At 39.7% G+C, this 24,572-nt stretch overlaps 1 protein-coding gene across 18 annotated transcripts in view; it reads left to right on the forward strand.

The window, feature by feature from the left end:
* SYNJ1 (synaptojanin 1) overlaps window positions 1-24,572 on the forward strand; it is a 102,029-nt gene that overhangs the window by 7,382 nt on the left and 70,075 nt on the right. For all 18 annotated transcript variants that reach the window (XM_050786007.1, XM_050786008.1, XM_050786012.1 and 15 more), the window contains exons 3-4: window positions 19,463-19,549; window positions 21,464-21,731. In XM_050786007.1, the coding sequence (XP_050641964.1) occupies window positions 19,463-19,549; window positions 21,464-21,731 (355 nt within the window). The remainder of the gene's footprint in view (window positions 1-19,462; window positions 19,550-21,463; window positions 21,732-24,572) is intronic.

The following is a 24,572-nucleotide window of genomic DNA, read 5'->3' on the forward strand; positions in this document are numbered from 1 at the left end:
TTGAGTCAGATTAGGACTCAAATCATGCATTTTATAAATAGCAAGGCCATATCACTGGACCTGGTTTTCCTCCAGGTTGTCCATATGAGATTCTTTGTCTCCTAATTTTTTCTTACAATGTAAGTCATAATACTATATATAATACTAAATATAAGTCATAATACTATAGGATAATATTCTGAGATCTTTATTACAGAATTCGAAATAATCCTCTCTTTTCTATAAAACTGCATAGTTAAAGGACTAATCATAGTGAAATGATAATGGCTACCACTTACTGGAAGCTTATTCTGCCAGTCACAACATTAAGCCAGAGGTTTTTAAACTTCATTGTTTTATGGTGACCTTATTATCTCATTAAGTTTTTCTTTTTTTTCAAGAGACTTTCGCTCTTGTTGCCCAGGCTGGAGTGCAGTGGTGTGATCTCGGCTCACCACAACCTCTGCTTCCCGGGTTCAAGCAGTTCTCCTGCTTCAGCCTCGCAAGTAGCTGGGATTACAGGCATGTGGCACCACGCCCGGCGAATTTTGAATTTTTAGTAGAGACGGGGTTTCTCCATGTTGGTCAGGCTGGTCTTGAACTCCTGACCTCAGGTGATCCGCCCGCCTCGGCCTTCCAAAGTCCTGGGATTACAGGTGTGAGCCACTGCGCCTGGCCTCGTTAAGTTTTTCACAACACCCCTCTGCCACAGACAATACTTAATAGTTCTGTTTATTAAATAGTTAGGTCCAATAAATATGTGTGTCCCAACAACTTTTATAGCTGTTCAAAAAAAAAAAATGCAGAAAAAAATAGAAAATTTATTTTCTTCATAAATAACCACAGTTTACTAATGAGATGTGTGTGCTTGTTGAGCACTGAGCGCTGAATAGCTTTTCTTTTTTTCTTTTTTCTTTTCTTTTTTTTTTTTTTTTTTTTAAGATGGAGTTTTACTCTTGTCACCCAGGCTGGAGTGCAATGGCATGGTCTCAGCTCATTGCACCCTCTGCCTCTGGGTTCAAGCAATTCTCCTGCCTCAACCTCTTGAGTAGCTGGGATTACAGGCACCTGCTACCACACCTGGCTAATTTTTGTATTTTTAGTAGAGATGGGGTTTCACCATGTTGGCCAGGCTGGTCTTGAACTCCTGACCTCAGGTGATCTGCCCACCATGGCTTCCCAAAATTCTGGGATTACAGGCATGAGCCACTGCTCCCAGCCTGAATAGCTTTCAAACCTTGGAGCAGATTGAACACTGCCATCCTCATTTCCTGTTCCACATTGATTTTCAGGTGACACTTGCTTTTATCACAGCAGCCAGCAAAAACCCAGTTTCACTAATATATATCATCCAAGGAATGCACTGCAATCTAATATGACAACTCTGAAGCACCTCAGGTTAATAGTTTGGCTGGTTTCCAGCATGTGTTGAGAATCTCAGTGTTTCCTTCTGTTTAAAATATGCAGCTTTCCTGGGAGTTTGCTATAGTGCTGTGGGGCATCTTAGCACAGAGTTTAGGAGATGTGGCATTTGACACAATTTTTTTCATTCAGTTCAGATTGTGCTTTTATCCGTGTTTCAGAGATTTGGAAACTGAGGAATGGAAAGATAACTGCTGTAATGACATAGTCCTACCATTTAATTTTTTTACTGTAATTATTGTTTGTGCTGTTGTGAAGCTATTGTATTACTGTATATTGTGTGGCTATTATTTTCAGGGGTGGGGAATGAAGCGTGAAAAGAAGGGAAGGCGTTAAGGTTAAGGGTGTAATTGGTAGCATTTTCTAATGAGGGAACTGTACACTTGTGTTTTTCCCTACAAACTATTAATATGTTAGTATATTAGAGGAGAAAGTATGGTTTAATTTACAGTAAAGTCATTAAAAACAAAGTTTCTTTCCTGGGCCAAGTTAAATGTCAGGTTCTAGAATTTTGGATAAATGTAGTAGGTGGTAATGCCAAACAGTGTGTATAGTTTGTTTTTTTTTAATTGCCAAATGCTGTCAGCATGATTGCCCTTTAGATAAGTTGCAGTGTCCTGTCTCTTTTTAAGAAAAATTTGCAAGTTGAGGGAAGAAGTGACTTTTTATAGTTGACTTTTTCAGCAGAGAAATCATGAAATTTAGACTTGTTGGATATCACTTTATGTTAGGGTTGCAAAAATTCATTTTCTTTTTATAAATACTTTTGGAAGGTGCATATTTCTTTTCTTATGTGCCCCTGTAGTCTGAGGAATGTACATATTTAATAGAAAGTAACTTAAATGTCAACTCTTTAAAAAGAAAATCAACTGAACTTTTTAATTCTGGGTTGGTAGTAGGATTAACCTAGGGCCAAACCGGTAGTTAGTTAAGTACTTTCATTTCTTCACCACTTAACTTTTCTATGAGAAAATAAAAAGGAAAGGCAGAACTTCCACTCTCACTGAATAGTAAAAACTCTGTGACTTTTTATTGCATCATCTCATGTCTATCAGATGTTCTAACTTGTCCTATAAAATGTAAGTAACTCAGGACTGTAACAGGAGCTTCTGACCACAGTGGAGTAACAAGAACTAGATTTACCCTCCTACCTTAATTAACAACAACAAAATGAACAAAATACATGGAATGATTTGCAGACCTTGAACAAAAGGCAGCATAAGATGCTGACCCCCGAGAGAAGGGAACCAAGTGAGGTGGGCTTTATGAATGCTCCAGCTTACTGCCTGGAGAGCTTCCAGGCCACAGCAGCAGAAGAGTCACTCAAACAAAGCTTGACAGGATTCCTGAGTAGGGAATATGGGGAGACCAAGGCAGCCAGAATCTCAGGGCTGTGTGCTAGAGATGAGACAGTTGCACAAAGAGCTCCAGAGATCTGTGGAGGACTCCGCTTGAGACTTCAGCTGAGTGCTGATCGGTGCCAGTGTGTAAGGAAACCATTTGAGGCAGGGAAAGAATCACCAAAAAGGATTAGGCAGAAAAATTTCTGGAGCTCACACAGGGCTAGGAATAGTTCATGTTTAACAACCAGAGTGGAGAAGTCTTGCATGGAGAATTGGGTTGAGAACTGAAAAGGGTATACTGCTTCAGTAAAGGGGCAAAGTAGTCCTAGACTAAATTCCACTCCAGCCCTCCCTAACAAAGCTTCAAAGCAAGACCCAAAGGAATGACACTGTTTCCAAGTAACTTAATTTCCAAATAACTGTATCCCAGAATGAAGTTTAAGAATATTTATAGGAATATAGGAAAATACACCTCATAAGGAGCAAAGTCAAATGTAGAAACAGATGCTGTAATAGATAAGGACATTAAAACAGCTATTAGAAATATACTCCATATACTCAACAAGTAGAGGAAAATATGAGCCTGTTAAGAAGAGATATGAAAAATGTGAAAGAGGCCAGGTGTGGTGACTTACACTGTTAATCCCAGCACTTTGGGAGGCCGAGGTGGGTGGATCACCTGAGGTCAGGAGTTCAAGACCAGCCTGGCCAAGGTGGTCAAACCCTATCTCTACTAAAAATACAAAATTAGCTGGGCGTGGGGGCAGGCGCCTGTAATCCCAGCTACTCGAGAGGCTGAGGCAGGAGAATTACTTGAACCCAGGAGGTGGCGGTTGCAGTGAGCCAAGAGCATGCCATTGTATTCCAGTCTGGGCAACAGAGCAAGACTCCATCTCTCAAAAAAAAAAAAAAAAAAAAGTGAAAGACCCAAATTAGACTTCTAGATGTGATAGGGATTACTGTATTAGACATTGCAGAAGAAATGATTGGCAAACTTGAAGACATAGTAATAGAAACTGTCCAAAATAAAATATGGAGAGAAAAAAGGCTGAAATAAATAAATACACAGAGCATCGGTGAACTGCAGGATGACTTCCAGTGACCCAATGTACATGAATATGTGGATCCCAGAAAGAAGGTGGTAGGGAAGAAAAATACTTGAAGAAATAATAGCTGGCAATTTAGCAAATTTGATGAAAGCTATGAATCCACATATCCAAGAAGCTAAATGAACACAAAGCAGAACACTATACCCAAATACATGATCAAATTACTGTTTACCAGTGATACAGAGAAGATCTTAAAATTAGCCCAAGGAAGAAAAGACACACATGTACAGAAGAAGAGTGAAGATAAGAATGATAGTAGACTTTTCTTTACAGGCAATCCAAGCCAGAGGACATTGGGAACATCTTTAAAGTACTGGAAGGAAGAAACCAAACCAAACCATCCACCTAGAGTTTTGTACCCAACCACAAATGAAGATAAAGACTTTTCAGACATTCGAAGGTTGAAAAAATATGAGCTAATTATAATGATTAGTAGTTTAATATTGTAGTATTACCTTTCTTAGCATCCAATATAACATTTTCAAAACTTTTGAGATTATAAAGTCTGATTCAGTGAAATTTTGAAAGAAGCATACAAAGTGAAAGAAGCAATGAAGAATGGAATGGGCTAGTGCAATTGGTTAGCCTTGTAATTAGAGTATCAAAAGGAAGTATAGTTTTAAAAATTGTGTATCATATTTTTACTGGTGACAATTAAAATTTGCTTGAGTGTTTTAATGGTTGTTAATAAGAATTTGTATTTTATCTTTTTCCAACTTAAATAGAGTTTATAAGTATAAGCCATTGCTGATCTGTGGTGTTATGTATGTGAGCACATGCATTCACATTGGGTTGTATTTCATAGCTACTGAACCAAATTACTGAATAATTTGGCACTTGAAGAAAATAAATTTGGTACTTGGAGAGATGTATAAATTCTTCTTGGTTGGATACTCATTACTTCCTCAGTTCAGAATGAAAAAATTTTAGACCCTTGAAATTCCTGGATAATCCTGGGCCAACTGAGTCAGTGAAAAGAAAAAAATTTTTAAAAAACTTTATTGTCTCAAAACATTAAATATATATATGTTAAATGTACTTATTAAAATTTTGTGTTTCTATTTCATTATAGTCTTATTTAACTTTATATATAAGTGTGTCTACTTATATAACTAGCTCTTAGCAATAAATATTTTTTGAGTTATGTTTCATTCTGTTCACTGGTGGACTATAGGATTGCTGTAGTCTGTTGAATCTGTTGCTGAAATATAGATAAACAAAGTCATTTAATATCCTGTGGACCATGTGTGAACTATAAGTAGAATGAATCTTCTTTTTTAAATTTTTTTTTTTTTTTTTTGAGACAGTGTCTCACTTTGTTGCCCAGGCTGGAGTGCAGTGGCATGATCTTGGCTCACTGTAACCTCAACCTCCTGGGTTCAAGTGATTCTCCTGCCTCAGCCTCCTGAGTAGCTGAGATTACCAGTGTGCACCACCATGGCCAGCTGATTTTTGTATCTCTTTAGTAGAGACAAGGTTTCACCATATTGGCCAGGCTGGTCTCGAACTCCTGACCTCAAGTGATCCACCTGCCTCAGCTCCTCAAAGTGCTGGAGTTACAGGCGTGAGCCACCATGCCCAGCCTCTTTGTTTTTATTTTTAAATTCTGGAATCTTAGAATTAAGTAAATTTCTAGCTGTTTGTACCTTAGTGCTCATTAGTTGTCTGTCCTTGGTTAGCATTGGGAATATATCTTTGGCCTATCTTGTTTCCTAGTTTTATCAATTCTCTTAGAGAATGGAGTAGAAAGTATAGTTTTCAGATTTTTAGTTGTGGCAAAGTGACGTGGGATTGATACAGAGCTGGGTTGAATAATTATGCTGGATGACACAATTGAGATCCAGCTTTTTGAAACTCAGATGATGGGTTAGAACCCACAAAATGAAAATGCACTTCCCCTTGCACTGGATTGAATGTTTGTGTATTCCTGAACCAAAAATGACTATTGAGATATCATGTGCTGTTTGGATCAGGTAGATCGTTGGCAGAAGAAGGTAGAAATTTCTGTGATTTCCATAGTATCACAAACTGGTGGCTACCAAATGAGGAAGAGTTGGAATAGGTACCGTATTGATGGTCTTATCAACCACTGCATACCCTCAAACCTGATCTTCTTCAGTCTCCCTTATCTCAATGGATTGCACTCCATCTACCAAGTTGTTTCAAACAACTTAAGAATCATCCTCAACACCTCTTCCCCTCACATTTCACACATTCTCTCTGTTCTACCTCTTCCCCTCACATTTCACACATTCTGTCTATTACCACGTCTAGTCAATTCCTCCTCTTAATTTCCTTGAGATTCCATGCAACTCCCTCCATTTAGCTGGCTCTGTTTCAATCAAGACTCTGTTGTCTCTTTCACGGATCATTACAATTGCTTCCTTGACTGGTCCCTCTGCTTCTACTTACCCTACCTACCCCCCACAGTCTTTTAAAAAACAATTTAGATCTTATTATTCCCCTGCCTAATACTCTTCAGTGATTGGCCACTGAAGTTAAAATCTGAACTCTAAGATGACCTATAATAAAATCGGGTTTCTGCTTCCCTCTTCAACCTGTTACCACTTTACCTCTTGGTTTCTATATTCCAACCTCATTGGCCTTCTTTGACTTCTGAATGTGCCAAATTCTTTCTGGCTTCAGGGTCATTACATATGCTGTCCCTTCTGCTCAAATGTATTCTTTTAAAAATAATAAGCTTTTTAAATTATAATACATGTAGAAAAGTATATAAATCTTAAACATACAGCTTGATATATTATTATAGGATAAACATACCCTTACTACCACAACTGGGTTGAGAAATAGAACATTATTACTGGCATACCAGAGAGCTCTCCAAAGAATAATCCCCTCATGCTCCTTCCCAATTATCTTTATTATGATCTGCAAAGATAATCACTATTCAGACCTCTTATATCATAGAATAGTTTTAAGTGTTTTTCAACTTAACATAAATGAAATCATTCTCTGTGTATTCTTTGGTATCTAGCTTCTTTCACTCAGTGAAATCATCCATGTTGATACCTGGGAAATCATCCATATTGTAGCAAGTGGCAGTAGTTTACTCATTTTTGTTGCAGTATAGTCCATTTTATGAATATTAAAATATTTAGCTGTTGACATTTGCTTTATTTCTAATTTTGCTATTATAAATGACACAAGTATGAACATCCTTGTACATGTTTTTTGGTACATATATGTACACATTTCTGTTGGATGTATTCTTAGGAATGGAACTGCTGGATCACAGTATATATGTCACCTGAAACGTTTTTATCTCCACTTTATTTGGCTAGCCTTCCTGTCTCACTATAAAAGTCACTTCCTCAGTGAGGTTTATTCTAATAATTCTCCTCCTCCAACAAACAATTTTAAATTAGGTTCTCCCATTGTAATCTGTTGGAACTCCATTATAGTACTGACTATAATTTATAATTTTGCATTTTTATGGTTATATAATACCTGTCTTCCTAATCTAATTCCTAAGAAGGTGTCACGGTACTGACTGTTTTTATTCCTAGAACCTTACCAGGGGCCTGGTGCATGGTAGGCATTCAGTAAATACTTCTTGCGTAAATGAATGAAAGTTTTTTGGTTTTTTTTTCCCTTAAATGTCACCAAGATTAGAATGTGCAGTTTAAATAGGACATTAATTTAGATAGTTTAATGTCTTTCAGCTGGAATTTTAATTACTTTTATAAGAGGAACCTTTCCTTTTAAAATAATTTTTCTCTTTATATATGAATGGAAAGAAGCTTAACTGCCAGCTAGTTATGTGATCTTGGATGAATGATCTAACCCCTACTCTTTTTCTTCTGAAAATGAGAAGCTTGGATTGCATGATCTCTAGGATCCTCACACAGGAGGTTCTCCGGTTCTATACTAAAGTGCTGTCTGCATGCAAATAAGCTCACCACAAACTGCAGTGCATGCAACCACAGGCAAATTGTGGTTCTAGAGAGATCATTCTAACATGCAGTCTTATTTTCACGTTGTTATTGACCTTCTTTCGCTTGGTCTTCTGTACCAGCTGGGGAAGAACAGTGTATTCTCAGACTGGAAGGTTTGAGCCACAGCAGAATGTTGACATTGGATAGTAGGCCCTTCATTTGCATGGCTTTATTATTTAGCTTAAATTATTATAATTCATCAGACGTTAGAGAAATTTACATTTAAATTTCATCCTCCAAATACTTTTAAAGTTAAATGAAAGTGGCATTTAAGTTACCTATTGCTCTTGGATAAGAAGTTAATTTTGTTTCTTTCCCGTTCAGATGTGGAGTTACCAATGCAGGTGTGATTATCATGTGACAACTATTTTATGTTTAACAAGCCTCTCTTTTAGAGCCACAACTCATGAAAATCAAGAAATAGGCATATGATTATGTCTTCATCTGAATTTTTATAGTTTAATCCTAATACTTTATTATTTGCCTTAAATTCTAATTTGAGAAATGAGGTGGTAATACAACAATGCTGAATAATGCCAGTTATGTCACATGACATAGTATTATAGAAGTAAATCACTGCTGGGCACGGTGGCTCACGCCTGTAATCCCAGCACTTTGGGAGGCCGAGGCGGGCAGATTACAAGGTCAAGAGATCGAGCCCATCCTGGCCAACATGGTGGAACCCCATCTCTACTAAAAATACAAAAATTAGCTGGGCCTGGTGGCACGTGCCTGTAGTCCCAGCTACTCAGGAGGCTGAGGCAAAAGAATGGCTTGAACCCAGGAGGTAGAGGTTGCAGTGAGCCAAGATCATACCACCGCACTCCAGTCTGGCAACAGAGCGAGACTCCATCTCAAAAAAAAAAAAAAAAAAAAAGGTCACTCCAGAAAAAAAAAGGTGGAGGATGTCAAATAATATTATAGAGCACAATTAATATGTTAAATTTTGATAGAGAACAATTGATACATTTATATTCTGAGTGTTTTCTGTAGTCTATAAATAGACCACCTCTACAGTTTCTATTTTTGTTACCTTCCAGTAGCTTAAAAGAGGAATAGTTGTAGGTTGGGCCTCCCTTCAGTCATGCATGAATTTGTTCGGGTAAAAGAAGTTTGAAAACATGCACAGACTAAAATAAGGAAGGAGTTGAGTTATCTGAATTAAGTTGTAGGATATTACTACCTCACGGCTTTGTATAGTTTTAAATGTTTCCTAACTTCTTCTGTGATAATGAGCAAAAGCCAACTTACTATTTTCCAAGGATAGTTTCCGTTTCAACAGGTAGAATATTAAAACTAAATTATTTAGGATGAATGTAAGGAAAACATTGATGGCAGGGTGTAACAATATTTACCCTTCCTAAGGCCTCCATTCTGGAATTACTAAATCTTCTCCTTTCTTAATTTAATATACATTTACTATTTGATGAGTGTTTGAGAGCCTTGGGAAGTGTGGACTATGGGACCATTCTAAAGATTGTAGGACTTACTATTCCCTTTGAAGTTTATGAAAGTCCAAATCCATCAGGTACAATGGCTCACACTTATAATCCCAGCACTTTAGGAGGTTAAGGTGGGAGAATCGCTTGAGCCCAGGGGTTTCAGGTTACAGTGAGGTATGATCATGCCACTGCACTCAGGCTTGGGTGAGAGTGAGAGATCCTGTCTGGGGGAAAAAAAAAAAGTTCAAATGCCTATTGAACTTTTGGCTAATGCACTCCTGGTCTAGGGTAATTAGAGAAAAGTACTTCTCTGATCCCTTAGAATTCCAGTAGCTTCTGGCTCTCTCAAGATAATTGGCCAGAGTTATCTTCTCTCCTTTCTGAATGTATCCAGTATTTTAAAGAACGTAATGAGAATAATTTTTTTAACATTTTATTTGGAGAAATAGTGTAACTGTTATATATGTCACCTTGCCTCCATAATCATCAACTCATGGACACTTTTGTTTTTCTATATTTCTACCTACTCTCTCTCCCTCCTTTTTTATTTATTTATTTATGTTTTTATGTTTTTATTTATTTATTTTGAGAAGGCATCTTGTTCTGTCACCCAGACTGGAGTACAATGATGCAATCTCGGCTCACTGCAACCTCAACCTCCCCGGTTCAAGCTTTTATGCCTTAGCCTTCCGAGTAGCTGGGATTACAGGTGTCTGCAACCATGCCTAACTAATTTTTGTATTTTTTAAATAGAGATGGGTTTTCACCATGTTAGCCAGGCTAGTCTCGAACTCCTGACCTCAAGTGATCCTCCCATCTCGGCCTCCCAAAGTGCTGGGATTACAGGCATGAACCACCACGCCCCACCTGATTTCTATTTATTTTACGTGAAAACATGGCAGCGAGAATTCTGTCAATACTCTTTAAGCATAATGTAAGTACATGAGTTTAATAGGCAGTGTTTTTGGCTGGACACCATGGCTCACGTCTATAATCCCAGCACTTTGGGAGCCCAAGGTGGAAGGATCACAGGAGGTCAGGAGTTCAAGACTGACCTGGCCAACATGGTGAAACCCCATCTCTACTAAAAATACAAAAATTATTTGGGCGTGTTGGTGGACACCTGTAATCCCAGCTACTCGAGAGGCTGAGGCAGGGGAATTGCTTGAACCCAGGAGGCGAAGGTTACAGTGAGCCAAGATCTCGTCACTGCAGTCTAGCCTAGGTGACAAGAGCGAGACTCTGTCTCAAAAAAAACAAAAAAACAAAAAACAAAAAAAAACAGGGTTTTTTTCTTTCTTTTTCTTTTTTTGTTTTTTTTGAGACGGAGTCTCGCTCTGTCGCCCAGGGTGGAATGCAGTGGCGTGATCTTGGCTCACTACAACCTCTGCCTCCTGGCTCAAGCAATTCTCCTGCCATAGCCTCCTGACTAGGTGGGACTGCAGGTGTGCACCACCACACCCTGCTAATTTTTGTATTTTTAGTAGAGACACGGTTCCACCATGCTGGTCTCTATAAACTCCTGACTTCAGTGAGCCACTCGCCTTGGGTCTCCCAAAGTGCTGGGATTATAGGCGTGAGTCACTGTGCCCAACCGGCAGTGTTTTTTCTTAAGTCAGTAAAAATTTTACTGTCTAAAAGTGAGTTGGATCCATGGGTGAATTGAAATATATTTCTAATACTTAAGTAAGATTGGTTTTTATGTAGCTTTTTAATTGTTCTGTAATTAATAGGTCATTGAAAAATGAATCTTGTTGTTAAAATTTTCTTATTGTCTTTATGTGGCAAGTTTTGGTTATACCTAACCTGTTACATTTCATTCCACCTTTATTTTTTATGGAGAAACTACTCTTTTTAAAATTTAAATTTATTTTTATTTTTTATTTTTTAGAGTGGGGTCTTGCTATCTTGCCCAGGCTGGTGTTGAACTCCTGGGTTCAAGCAATCCACTTGCTTGGCCTCTTAAAGTGTTAGGATTACAGGCGTGAGCCACCACACACAGCAAAACAATTCTTTTTGGGCCCACAAAAAAGTTTTTCTTTTCTAATAAACAGTTGGTATCAAATGAAAAAAAAAAAAAGTACCTAAGAAAAGGTACGAACAAAAAATGGTGTTGAGTATGACATGGGAAAAATAAAGAGTCTTTTAAAATGAGCTATAGAGGGAGTTAGGTACTATTTATTCCTAAGGTGTTATAGCAGAAACTTTAGAAGTTGGAATTTGCTTTAGCTTATGTGTTCAGCATGTGAACTAATGAGGTGCAGGCCGCCTTACCTTAGCTGAACTGCTGTTGATCTTGATGGGCTCAGAACCACTCCGAAAGCAATTCTCTTCTGGGACATTCCTGCCTACTTATGGTTAGATATCAGTAACTTACAAAGAAAGGTTTGTTTTGCCTAGCATCTCATTTGTTTAATAACCACCATGAATGGGAGGGGAAAAAAATACCTCTTCACAAAAGGGAGTTTATTCCGTTCATTGAAAGTGCAGTGAATACCTTGCAAGACTGCACTAGCAGGAAAGTGACCTGAACTTCCCTAACACTGTATCTCCTGAACTTTCAGTTCCGCTCATTCTTTCAGTTTGTTTCCTCTGAGCTCCCACACACACCCTGCCACTTCATAAACTTCAGTATTTTAAACCCTGGTTAGCAATCATTTAACAATGCCTGTATTTCCCACCCCCACCTTACTACTCCCTGCCGCAGACATACACATTTGAAAGTTTCCAGACATAACTGAGGAGTTGTTGAATGTGAATCTCAGTAATGAGGGCATTCAGATACTTTCAATGATAAAGTAAAATGTTTTATCTCTTTTTTGAGATGGAGTCTCACTGTGTCACCCAGGCTGGATGGAGTGCAGTGGCGCATCTTGGCTCACTGCAACCTCTGCCTCCTGGGTTCAAGCAATTCTCCTGCCTCAGCCTCCTGAGTAGCTGGGATTACAGATGTGCATCACCACACCCACCTAATTTTTGTATTTTTAGTAGAGACAGGGTTTCACCGTGTTGGCCAGGCTGGTCTCAAACTCCCGACCTCAGGTGATCCATTTTATGTATTATTTTTAAGTTAGCAAAACATTTTCTTTAATGCACAACCTCTCCATTTGTTTTTGTCTATTAGATGAATATTTAATCAGCAGCTGCAGTGTTCATTCAAAGTCTCTGTGTTAGGTAGGTATGGTGTTGAGATGTAAGGAAATGAGGCTAGGTGCAGTGGCTCATGCCTGTAATCCCAGTACTTTGGGAGGCCAAGGCAGGAAGATCACTTGAAGCCAGAAGTTTCAGACCTGCCTGGGCAACATAGCAAGACCTTGTGTCTACAAAAAATAAAAATTAACCAGGTATGGTGGCACGTGCCTGTAGTCCTATTACTACTCAGTATAGTCCTGTAGTATTAGTGCCTGTAGTCCTAGCTACTCAGGAAGGAGGCTGAGGCAGGAGGATCACTTGAGCCCAGGAGCTTGAGGTTACAGTGAGTCGTGATTGCGCCACTGTACTCCAGCCTGGGTGACAGACTGAGATCCTGTCTCAAAAAAAAAAGAAAAGAAAAGAAAGAAAAAGAAATAAGACCTAGTTTCTGTTGTTACTAGTTTAGATGTAACTATAGTATAAATTGGGAGAAAGATTCACCTCCAACTAGAGTGATCAGGGAAAATCTTTGGGAAGGGAAGTGGTGTTTTAGTTTGGAACTGAAGGATAGGTAATATTTGGAAATACAAGGATGATTAAGGTTGGTCCTGATGAAACAACAGTATGAACAAAGGGAGAGAGGGAGGAGAAGGTGGAACGTGTGGGCAACAAAATTATTCATTTTGGCTGAAGCATGGGATGCAAAGGAGGTTATTAAGGGGAAAAGAATGTTGGTGATTATTGTAAAATATTTCCAAGTGATGTATTTTATCTAAAGATTATACATATTATTTTACGTAATGTTGTATAGCTTTTCTTATTTTAAATAATCTCTTTAGAGTAGAAGATGCTAAAATTATTTTCTAGAATTAAATTACCAGAGAAGTGGGGCAGTAATTTAATCAGGTTCATCCCCCTTCCACCATGAGGAAATCTTTTTTCCCCATTAAAAAAATGTACAGGGAGGGAATAACAAGGTATTTTGAAGAGTTTACCTTATTAACGTCAGAGATAAAAGCTTCTTTATCTAGGAATAAGTATATGTATTTTTAAAAATTATTTTTGCTGGTTACATTGAAAAAATTTTAATTTTGAAGCAATTTAAAACATACAGAAAGGTTGAAGTATGGTATAAATAACCTTTTTCCTCTGGACTTCTTTTTTTTTTTTTCTTGCCCCAGAACTGAGTGGATTCTCTGGACTTGTTAAGAATAGGTTGCTGACATGATGCCCCATCACCCCCAAATACTTTGCTATGTATTTCCTAGAAAGACATTCTCATGTAAAACTATTGTGTCTGGAATTGGTGGGTTCTTGATCTCACTGACTTCAAGAATGAAGCCGTGGACCCTGGCGTTGAGTGTTACAGTTCTTAAAGATGGTGTGTCCGGAGTTTATTCCTTCAGACGTTCAGATGTGTCTGGAGTTTCTTCCTTCTGGTGGGTTCGTGGTCTCGCTGTCAGGAGTGAAGCTGCAGACCTTCGTGGTGAGTGTTACAGCTCTTAAAGGCAGCGTATCTGGAGTTGTTTGTTCTTCCCAGTGGGTTCGTGGTCTCGCTGGCTTCAGGAGTGAAGCTGCAGACCTTCATGGTGAGTGTTACAGCTCATAAAGGCAGCCTGTACCCAAAGAGTGAGCAGCAGAAAGATTTATTGCAAAGAGCAAAAGAACAAAGCTTCCACAGTATGGAAGGGGACCCCAGCAGGTTGCCACAGCTGGCTTAGGCAGCCTGCTTTTAGTCTCTTATCTGGCCCCACCTACATCCTACTGATTGGTCTATTTTACAGAGAGCTGATTGGTCCATTTTGACAGAGTGCTGATTGGTGCGTTTACAATCCTTGAGCTAGACACAGAGTCACAGAGTGCTAGTTAGCTAGAGAGTTAGCTAGATACAGAGTACCAATTGGTGTATGTACAAACTTTGAGCTAGACACAGAGTGCTGATTGGTGTGTTTGCAATCCTTGAACTGGACAGAGTCACAGAGTGGTAGTTCCCCAAGTCTTCACTAGGTTAGCTAGATATAGTGTCCTGATTGGTGCACCTAGGATCCTCCGGCTAGATTTATAAAAGTTCTCCAAGTCCCCATCTAGTTCAGGATCCCAGCTGGCTTCACCCAGTGGATCTTGCACCAGGGCTGCAGGCAGAGCTGCCCGCCAGTCGCCAGCGGTGCCTGCATGCCTCAGCCCTTGGGCTTTCCATGGGACCCGGCGCCAAGGAGCAGGTGGTGGCGCCCGTGGGGGGAGCTCAGGCTGCACGGGAGCCCACCGCAGGGGGAGGAGCTCAGACATGGCCCTGAGCCCTGCCCCCCCCCCCACCGGGAGGCAGCTAAACCCTGTGAGAATTTGAGTGCAGCTTCGGGGGGCCAGCAGTGGGGGACCCGGCTCAACCTCCGCAGCTGCTGGCCCAGGTGTAAGCCCCTCACCCCCTGGGCCGGAGGTGCCACCCGGCTGCTCCGTGTGCAGGGCCCCGCTCAGCCCGTGCCCTGGCCAGCGCCCTTCAAAACTCACAATGGCCGGCCAGCGCAGCCCCTCTTCCCACCGCGCCTCTCCCTCCACACCTCCCTGCAAGCAGAGGGAGGAGGCTTCGGCCTCAGCCAGCCCAGAGAGGGGCTCCCACAGTGCGGTGGCAGACTGAAGGGCTGGCTCCTCAAGCGCCGCCAGAGTGGACGCTGAGGCCGGAGGCCGGAGGCTGAGGAGGCGCTGAGAGTGAGGGCTGCTAGCACATTGTCACCTCTCACTATCATAAAATTAACTGTGATGCATTACTGCTGTCTAATCCTTATCCTCTCTTCAATTTTTACCGATTGCCCGAACAATGTCTTTTATAGCAAAAGGATCCAGTTCAGATGTATACGTTTTATTTTGTTGTCAGTCTCTGTAGTCTCCTTAAATGGAAAAATTTCTCAATCTTTGATGTTTGTGGCCTTAAAAATGTTGAAAGTGAAAGCCAGTTGCTTTGTAGACTGTCCTTCACTTTGGGTCTGATGGCTTCTCATGCATAGATTCAGGTTATTCACCTCTGGCAGGAGTACTGCAGCAATGGTGCTCTTTTCACTGTGTCTTGACAGGTGGCTCACAGTTTTGACTTGTCCTTTTACTGTTCGTGTTCACTTTGGTTTATTGTTGTTGTTGTTGAGACAGGGATTCACTCTGTCGGCCAGGCTGGAGTGCAGTGGCATGATCTCAGCTCACTGCAACCTTGACTTCCCAGGCTCAATCAACCCTCCCGCCGCAGTCTCCCGAGTAGCTGGGACCCCAGGTGCATGCAACCACACCTGGATAATTTTAATATTTTTTTTGTAGAGGCAGGGTCTTGCCATGTTGCCCAGGCTGGTCTCGAACTCCTGGGCTCAAGTGGTCCTTCTGCCTCAGCTTCCCGAAGTGCTGGGATTACAGTCGTGAGCCACTGTACCAGGCCCCTCCCTGTTGGTGTTCACTTTGATTACTTGATAAAGGTGATGGTTTGCTAGGCATGTCGGGAAGACTTTTTATAATTGTTTTGCCCATTCCTCATGAGACTTTGAATTCATAGGCTTATAATCCATTACTCTTATTATTTGTTTTGATGCTTAAATATTCCTGGATTTCACCAGTAGAAACCCCTTCAAGCTGCCTTCTACATGTTTGTGACATATCTCCATTATCCTTTAAACACTTGCTTACCTTTTGGCACAATACTGTGTTTCAGGCTCATTTTGTCCCTGCCTTTGTTCTGGAATCAACCATTTCTCTAAGGAATCCTGGTAGTTCCTTTTAGTGGAGAATGGTATATAGAAGCCGAAGTATGCTAGGTGTGTGCATTGCTGTCAGAGTATTATAGATCCCGGGTCTGCTCAATGGCTAGTACTAAGGAGTATATGTAACTATATATGTATATGACATATATACTTATATTTATGTTTCTATATCTTTTTGTCTGTCTTCAGTCTATCTAGAAAACACTGGTAACTCCAATTCTTTTTTGTTTTTTTTGGAGATGGAGTCTCACTCTGTCACCAGGCTGGAGTGCAGTGGCACAATCTCGGTTCACTGCAACCTCCGCCTCTTGGGCTCAAGTGATTCTCCTGCCTCAGCCTCCCGAGTAGCTGGGACTACAGGTGCTCACCACCACACTCGGCTAATTTTTAGTTTTTTTTAGTAGAGACGGGGTTTCACCATGTTGGCCAGGATGGTCTCAATCTCTTGACCTGGTGATCCGCCTGCCTTGGCCTCCCAAAGTGCCGGGATTACAGACGTGAGCCACTGCACCCGGCCTGGTAACTCCAATTCTAATGAACACTGTCCATTCTAGTTTCTCTCTTTGCATTTGTGAGTACCTTCTCTGACAGTGAGAAACCTGGCTGTCATTATTCTTGATCATTCCCCATAGATAACCACTCTCCTATTGCCAATGTAGCCTCCTCCACCGCATAGGTACCCTCCTTACCCCCCTGGTACTTCAAAACCCTGCTTTCCCCATCCCTCTCAAGCTTTTACTTACCATGCCAGGGTGCCCCTAACACACCTGGGTGGACAGTCCTTTCCTCACCCTAGTCAGACTTCAGGAACTCATGCCAGGCTGCCCCTCCCACGAGTGGACGCCCTTTTCCCCCGCCTCTAGCTTCAGCTTCATGCGCAGGCCATCCTTCTTTTCCTAGTGGCCAGTACTGGGCCTTCCTCCACTCTACTCAAAACCTTTGAAGCATATATCATAAAACAGGGAAACATCTACTGTCCTTCAGATACAAATATATTTAGGAAGAAGATACTGTTTTCTCTTATGAAATTGGAAGTGTCTGGAATTAAAAGTACATTTGGCTCTAAGAGTATGCACTTTAAGGTATGTGTGGGGGTGTGTGTGTATCCTGTTTCCTGAGTCTCCGAATAGAATACAAACATGTAAATAACTAAACTGCAAGGTATTTGTTTGCATGTTCGAATTAGATGATAGTCTAACAGATGGGCCTTCATTGGTCCTGAGAGACATGTTCATGTGTTTGGAGTGTAATTAATGAGAAGATAATTATTATGCATTATTAGAAGACAGAACATTTTGTTACATGGTAATTTAAGTTATAGAATGACTTTTCTGTTTTCTAAAGGAAGGTGGTGACTTAATGTTAAGAATATATTTTTTGCTAGGCGGGGTGGTTCATGCCTGTAATCCTAGCACTTTTGAGAGGCTCAAACACGAGGATTGCTTGAGCCGGGGAGTTCCCAACCAGCCTGGGCAACATAGAGAAACTGTATCTCTACAAAATTTAAAAAAAAAAAAAAATTAGCTGGACATGGTGGCACATGCCTGTAATCCCAGCTCCTTGGGAGGCTGAGGTGGGAGGATTACTTGAGCCCTGGAGGTCAAGGCTGCAGTGAACTGTGATTGTGCTACTGCACTCCAGCCTCTGTCTCAAAAAAAAAAAACCAAAACTATATTTTCTTCTTAACTCTTCTGCCTCCTGGCATTTGAACCCAAATGATGATTGCTGCTGAAATGGATATATCTAGTACTTTCTATATAACTATATTAGTGATTGTATTTTAAATGTATATGGCATATAACTTGTAAAATTCTAGAATAATATTTATCCTGGAAGTCATGCCTTCTGTCCTGAGAGGTATAACAAGTCTCTATAATGTTTACAGTACATGTGGTACTCTTAAAGAGGCAGTATTTAGGAGAAGGCAATTCTATTGTGCTTTATAAAATGTAATTAAAGTTTATATTGTAATGTTTTATATTTGGGTTGTTTGTCATGGAATGTTAGGATTAACTGTTGTGCAAACATAAGATATAATAATACTAATAGGAACTCAAGGAATGCAGAATGAAATATAAACCCCCATCACTTTAATGGGTTGGTGAAATCTCCACTCCCTAATTTCATACTGGGTGGTTTGATAATGGCCCACACTTAATAATGAACATATTAGAGAATTGTGAAAATGTCAGCTAATTGAGCGATTGAGTCATTTAGTCTTAGCCTGTGCTGCAACTAGCAGAGCAAAACTCATCAGAAGGCAGAAGCCAGATCACTAGGAAGAAGGCTTAAGCCTACATGGTCTGAAAAGAGGTGAAGCAGGCAGGGAAACTGAAATGTTCTGTAGGACTCTGGAGAAGAGTTTCCAGGCAAAGCAAAAGATCTCTAATGAGAAGTACAAAGGAGTATTAGGCAAAGCAGTAGGCTAAGAAGAGCCCTTTTGTTGGCAATAAAGATGCACTGGAAATGAACCAGTCGTAAGGATCTCCTTACATGATTTTCTAACGTGGAACACGTCAGTATTGCCAAACATCATATTTTGTAGATAAAGGAAAGGGGATAAGTGTAGTAGATAAGAAGTAAATAATGTGTGAACCAGTCAGCCAGGAAGTGAGTTGAGTGTGGGGTAGATAATGGAGAAGGGAAAGCAGCAAAGAAGGAAAGAAACCTGGAAGGAAAGGAAGGTATCTTTCTCAAGGATCAACTGTAGACTGTGGGATGTATTATTTGTATTTGTCCTTTGAAATACTGGTTGTTAATATTTCTTTGGTTCTTTGTCAATTTTTTAATATATATTTGCTAAGTGCTAGGAAGATTTTTCCTTTAAAGTTTCAGGATTTGATTTTTGTTGTTGTTTTTTTCTTCTCAATAGAATAATCATAATAGCCTGTCTTAGGAAAATTATTCTGTGGTTTATATTCATTAGCAAGATAACATTAACTTTATAGCAGAAGAAATAAGGCAAAGACCAGACTTTTGTCCTTTCAGAATCAGATTTCCCCATTCTTGCACTACATTTATGTAGTTAAGTGTTGCCTTTAGCTTTTATCATTTAAATGTTTTGTCAGTTTTCTAAGTGTCAAGCACTATTCTGTCAAGAATAAAAGGATAAGAAGACAGAGTTCAGATCAGTGGAGAGGATGGATTGATTAATAGATGGTCTTGGAATAATTTATTAACTCTTTGGGAAGAATACTTATGTTACTAGTTTGAGAAAATACTTTATGCAGTACATTTAAGAATATCAGATTTAGAAACTTTTGATTGAAACTCTGGATTTATACTTAGCTAAATAGAATCCAATGTTTCAGGTCATTTTTCTTAAACTAAAACTTTTTTTTGTAGCATCTGCAGAAAAAGAGGCAATCAAGGGTACATACTCCAAAGTACTGGATGCATATGGACTCTTAGGTGTTTTGCGGTTAAATCTTGGTAAGTTTATCATTCAGTAGAATTCATTCATTTTTTCATTTCTATTTTGTAATTCTAAGGATTTGAGAGGGACTAGCTATGAATTATTGTAGACTCCTTATTTAATCTACACATGTGCTAACATCTTTTAAACATTAATGTAGCTAGTGTTGTGATAATGTTTGTTGCCCAAAAAGGCATGCTACATGTTCAAAGTCATGTAAGTCTAAGTTTGGAGACAGTCTCTGGTGTGACCACTTGAAGAGATAAGTGTCAGTTGTCAAAAGAGAAAATCAGAACATTTTCCTTTTTGTTGCTTCAGTGCATTTAGGAAAAAGTGTCTTCATTAGAACTACACTGATTTTTCTTGGTTTATAGTGGAAAAGACATCTGTTTTGAATTCAGAAAGTCTCTGCTTGAGCCTTTTTTTTTTTGCCACTTAATGTCACCATGAACTGCAGAGTAACCTTTGCAGTTACTAGTTTATCTATAACTGTGCGGCTCAAAGTGGTGCTTCAAGATTGGTACTGGTCCATAAATTATTTTGTTATTGATCCATGATAAGATAAGGAGCTTGCACTATGATGTAAATCAACATGTGGCTTCTTTCATTGATAAAGTCTTACTAGAAAAAAAGGTCAGCTAAACTAAAGGATGAACTTAGTAATATACACTAGTAATACACTTAGTAATATACACTTAGTAATATACACTTAGTAATATACACTTAGTAATATACACTAGATTTCCATTCTAGTGTAAGCATCCTTTCTCACTGTGAGCTGGTAACAGTTCATGGACCATACTTTGAGTAGCACCGTTCTATAAAATGGAGATTTGTTGTTTGTTATGGATTGATCACATATAAAGCACTGTGCTTAGGTGCTTTGCTGATTAGTCCTGGGTAAGTCTCACAGTGTACTGAGGTATTTGCTTTAATCTCTTTTTATAAGAGATGGTATCTCAGGTTGGTTATGCTACGTACTGAAATTGGTCCAGGTAATACGTAATGGAGCCACGATTCAGGGCCACTTCTACCTGTGTCAGAGCCCATGCTCACAGTATACCATTGTTCAATTTCAACTTTATATTAATTTCATAGACTTTTTGTCACAATTACATGAAAACAATCTCTATGAAAGTTTTTGTAAACCAAATTGCTTTATAAATTGTTACCAGAGACTTTTGCCCATATGTCATCAATATCATCAGCTCAAAATAGTATACCATTTTTTCAACTTTACTATTTACAAAGAACTTGTAAAAATGAGTGTGAATTCATTATTTTATCTGAATGTTCTGACAGTCATTAAACAAAAGTAGAGAAGGTAACACATACTTTTTTATTTGATAAAGTTTTTTTCTTGTTTGTTTCCTTTTTTTTGAGACGTACTTTTTACTCTTGTTGCCCAGGCTGGAGTGCAATGGTGCGATCTTGGCTCACCGCAACCTCTGCCTTCCAGGTTCAAGTGATTCTCCTGCCTCAGCCTCCTGAGTAGCTGGAATTACAGGCATGCGCCACCACGCCCAGCTAATTTTTGTATTTTTAATAGAGATGGAGTTTCTCCATGTTGGTCAGGGTGGTCTTGAACTCCCAAACTCAGGTGATCCGCCCGCCTTGGCCTCCCAAAGTGCTGGGATTACAGGCATGAGCCACTATGCCCGGCCAATTATTTGATAAAGTTTTTATAGCCTCAGAGTAAGTTCAGGAACAGTTTTGTGTGAGATTATCCTGTTAATGTTTAAATGCTTTATTATACTTAATATATTTAAACAAGGATTTTTTTCAACCAAAATGTCTAGTGAATTTCAGCACATCCATGATAAGTTTAAAATAATCACAATGTCAGATTTTAAAAATAGAGGTGCAAGAAGAAATGGAATAGCTTGAAAATGTTGGGATTTTTCATCCAGTAAAATCTTTGGGTTTTGCAGGTGATACTATGTTACATTATCTGGTCCTAGTCACTGGATGTATGTCTGTTGGAAAAATTCAAGAATCTGAAGTTTTCCGAGTTACTTCCACTGAGTTTATATCACTGCGAATTGATTCTTCAGATGAGGATCGCATTTCAGAAGTGCGGAAAGTTTTGAATTCAGGAAACTTTTATTTTGCATGGTCTGCATCTGGCATCAGTTTAGATTTGAGTCTTAATGCACATCGTAGCATGCAAGAACAGACAACAGATAATAGATTTTTCTGGTGAGTTCATTTTTTCCCCTTTGGTGATTTGGGACATAACATGTTCAGCAGTTGTTCAGTCGTCAAAACCTCCTCACCATGACAGCAAGCAAGGAGGAAGGACCCTGAAGACCCTCGATGCCCCTTTTCAGCAGCAAGTAGCTACAGAGAATGACCTCTGCCCCATCTCCCAAAAGATTTCTGGGTCCCCATGCCTTGAGGGGGAAATGTAAGAGTAGACAGTCAGATATGAGCAGGCATGAGGGGGAGGTATCCATGTTGGAAAGAACGCCCCGGAACACCTCTTAGGATGCCCAGTACTCACTCCATGGTTAAACTGTCAGAATGTTGTTAACTAGATCCTGATATGGAAGGAAAAAGGCAAAGGGGAATTCCCGAGAGCCGAGCAGGCACAATGAGTACAAAATTGATGGCTATACCTTCCTGGGTTGGTAATAAGCAGTGCCACCATTAGATAGGATTCATATTGATCACTCATTCCTGTGCATGTGCATTAAGCACAGTAAGGGAGGATCCACGAAACCTTGGTGAGAACTGGGTAAAGAAAGAACTGGGATAATAGAAGATCACAATGTAGAATGTCTTGGGGGTGTTTCAAGCAGGGTCAGCCCACTCCTCTCTTGGAGTGTACTTGTATTTCCCCCAATAAAACTTGTGCTTGCTTTACAAAGAAAAAAAAAAATGTTCAGCAGTTGTTATGTCTAGAGATAACAAGGGATAGACATTGCTAATTGAGTGTATCCCTCTTTCTTTCTCTGGAGTCCTCAGCTGAGCATGGCAGGCAGCCACTGTCGGTTTATTGAAGTTGGCATGTGACATAAAACCCCTGTGCTCCACCTGATCTAGACTGAACTTTCATTTCAAAAATACATTTAAAATAGTTGTGTAAATTTAGAAATGAATTTAATTGTAACAAAACTGTGTTACTCACATACCTATTCTTGGTTTTGAGATCTTGTCTCTGGCAGCATTCCCTTTCAAAGCCAGCATTCCCTTATTATTCTAAATTTTAAGGTTATAAGTAGGTGGTCTTGATTCAAGAGCAACAGACTGTGAAGTAGTAGTATACTGGGACAAAGTCTAGTACTATAATAAGGTAGGACTTATGTAGGTAAGTGCAATGTATTTCATAATTATGCATAACTGTGCTGTATTCTAAGTAGGCACAAATGATGAGCAGAACACATGGGACTATAATTAGCATTGTTCTATTGCAGCAGACCAGATTTCTAGTATAGTGGTTCTGTTGTTTACAGCCAGCATTGATGTTGACTTTTTCCATTGATATCTTGTGCAAATTATGTTTTATTATATTGACATATGGTTTAAGGCCAAAGTTGAGGACTCTCTGCTCTTGGCCTCCCTTAACAGTTCAGATTCAAGGTGTTTCCTCTTGTGTACTTTTTCTCTCTCACACTTTCACTGTCACTTACATAGTCCTTGAGTAGCACATTCGGGTGTCACCCATTTGCCCTAGCTGTCAGAAGACTCAAAGTCAACAACAACCTTAGGATAAGAAACTAACTTTAGAGCAACAGCTTGGTCACGTTGTAGTTCACATGGAAGTATTTTGACCCAGAGTGGTGGCATCAGGGAGAAGAGTGGACATAATGCTATAAAAACAGAGTTTATAGCATTATGTGTTAGATACTTGGGTTTAGCAAAGGAGGAGACCATGAGGGAGGGGAAAGGAGAGAGAGGTTGCAGGGACTAACATGGCAGATGAATGGACATGAGTTCCTGCCTGCCCAAAGAAGCTAGCAATGATGGGATGTACTTTTGTGTAGCATTCAGAAATAGGCTTCCAAGAGTTAAAACCATGTCAACACTTCACTTTTTCTAGCAGAGGATGTTGAAGTCCTTTGGAAAGGTAAATGTGTTTCAGCTGTCCTTACATTTTTTTCCCCTCCTCATTTTACCCAAAGTTTCTTAGATTGAGAGATAAAAGCTTTCATACAACAATTAGAAGTCCAAGCAGATGCAGCTATATTGCCTAGGTTTAATCAATAGGAATGATTGGTTGGTTGGTCGGTCGGTTGATTTTTTTGAGAGTGTCACTCTGTTGCCCAGGCTGGAGTGCAGTGGCGCGATCTTGGCTCACTGCAACCTTCACCTCCTGGGTTCAAACAGTTTTCCTGCCTCAGTCTCCCAGGTAGCTGGGACCACAGGCGTGAACCACCATGCTGGCTAATATTTTTGTGTTTTTAATAGGGATGGGGTTTCACCATGTTGGCCAAGCTGGTCTCCAACTCCTGACCTGAAGTGATCCCTCCACCTTAGCCTCCCGAAGTCCTGGGATTATAGGCATATGCCACTGTGCCTGGCCTCATTTTTTTTTTTTTTAATTCACTTAAGAGTAGAGATGAGGGCAAAGTCAGATAAAAGAAAGCCTGAAGTTTGTCCAGTAGGAGACAGGTTGAACAAAGGGATGGCTAAAGCACCAAAGGTGAATTTTGCTCATTTTACAATTTTGCTAAGGATTGGCATTCTTCAGCTTCAGTTTATATAGAAAAACAGAAACTTTTGGAATTCATTGTGCATACCCTTGCACTTAATAGCAATATTTTCCAGGATACAACCATGTAATTTTTGTAGCCAAAGAGTGGCAGATACCTATCACAAAACCCAGATAACTTTACTCCATTGGAAATTCTAAGCTGCTGCCAGTCAAAAGTCATGTATAAATTTAAATGCTAAAACAGTGGCACACTGACAGCAAAGAAAAATGAAAACTGACAGCAGAGAGAGAAACTCTGCCTGCACAAAATGCATAGGATTTAAGGTCTATTTAAATGGGGACAAGTAAGTTTCTTGTAACTTTGCTGTGGCGTGGATCTCAGC

The sequence above is a fragment of the Macaca thibetana genome, chromosome 3 (assembly GCF_024542745.1).
Source record: "Macaca thibetana thibetana isolate TM-01 chromosome 3, ASM2454274v1, whole genome shotgun sequence".
Taxonomy (NCBI): Eukaryota; Metazoa; Chordata; class Mammalia; order Primates; family Cercopithecidae; genus Macaca; species Macaca thibetana.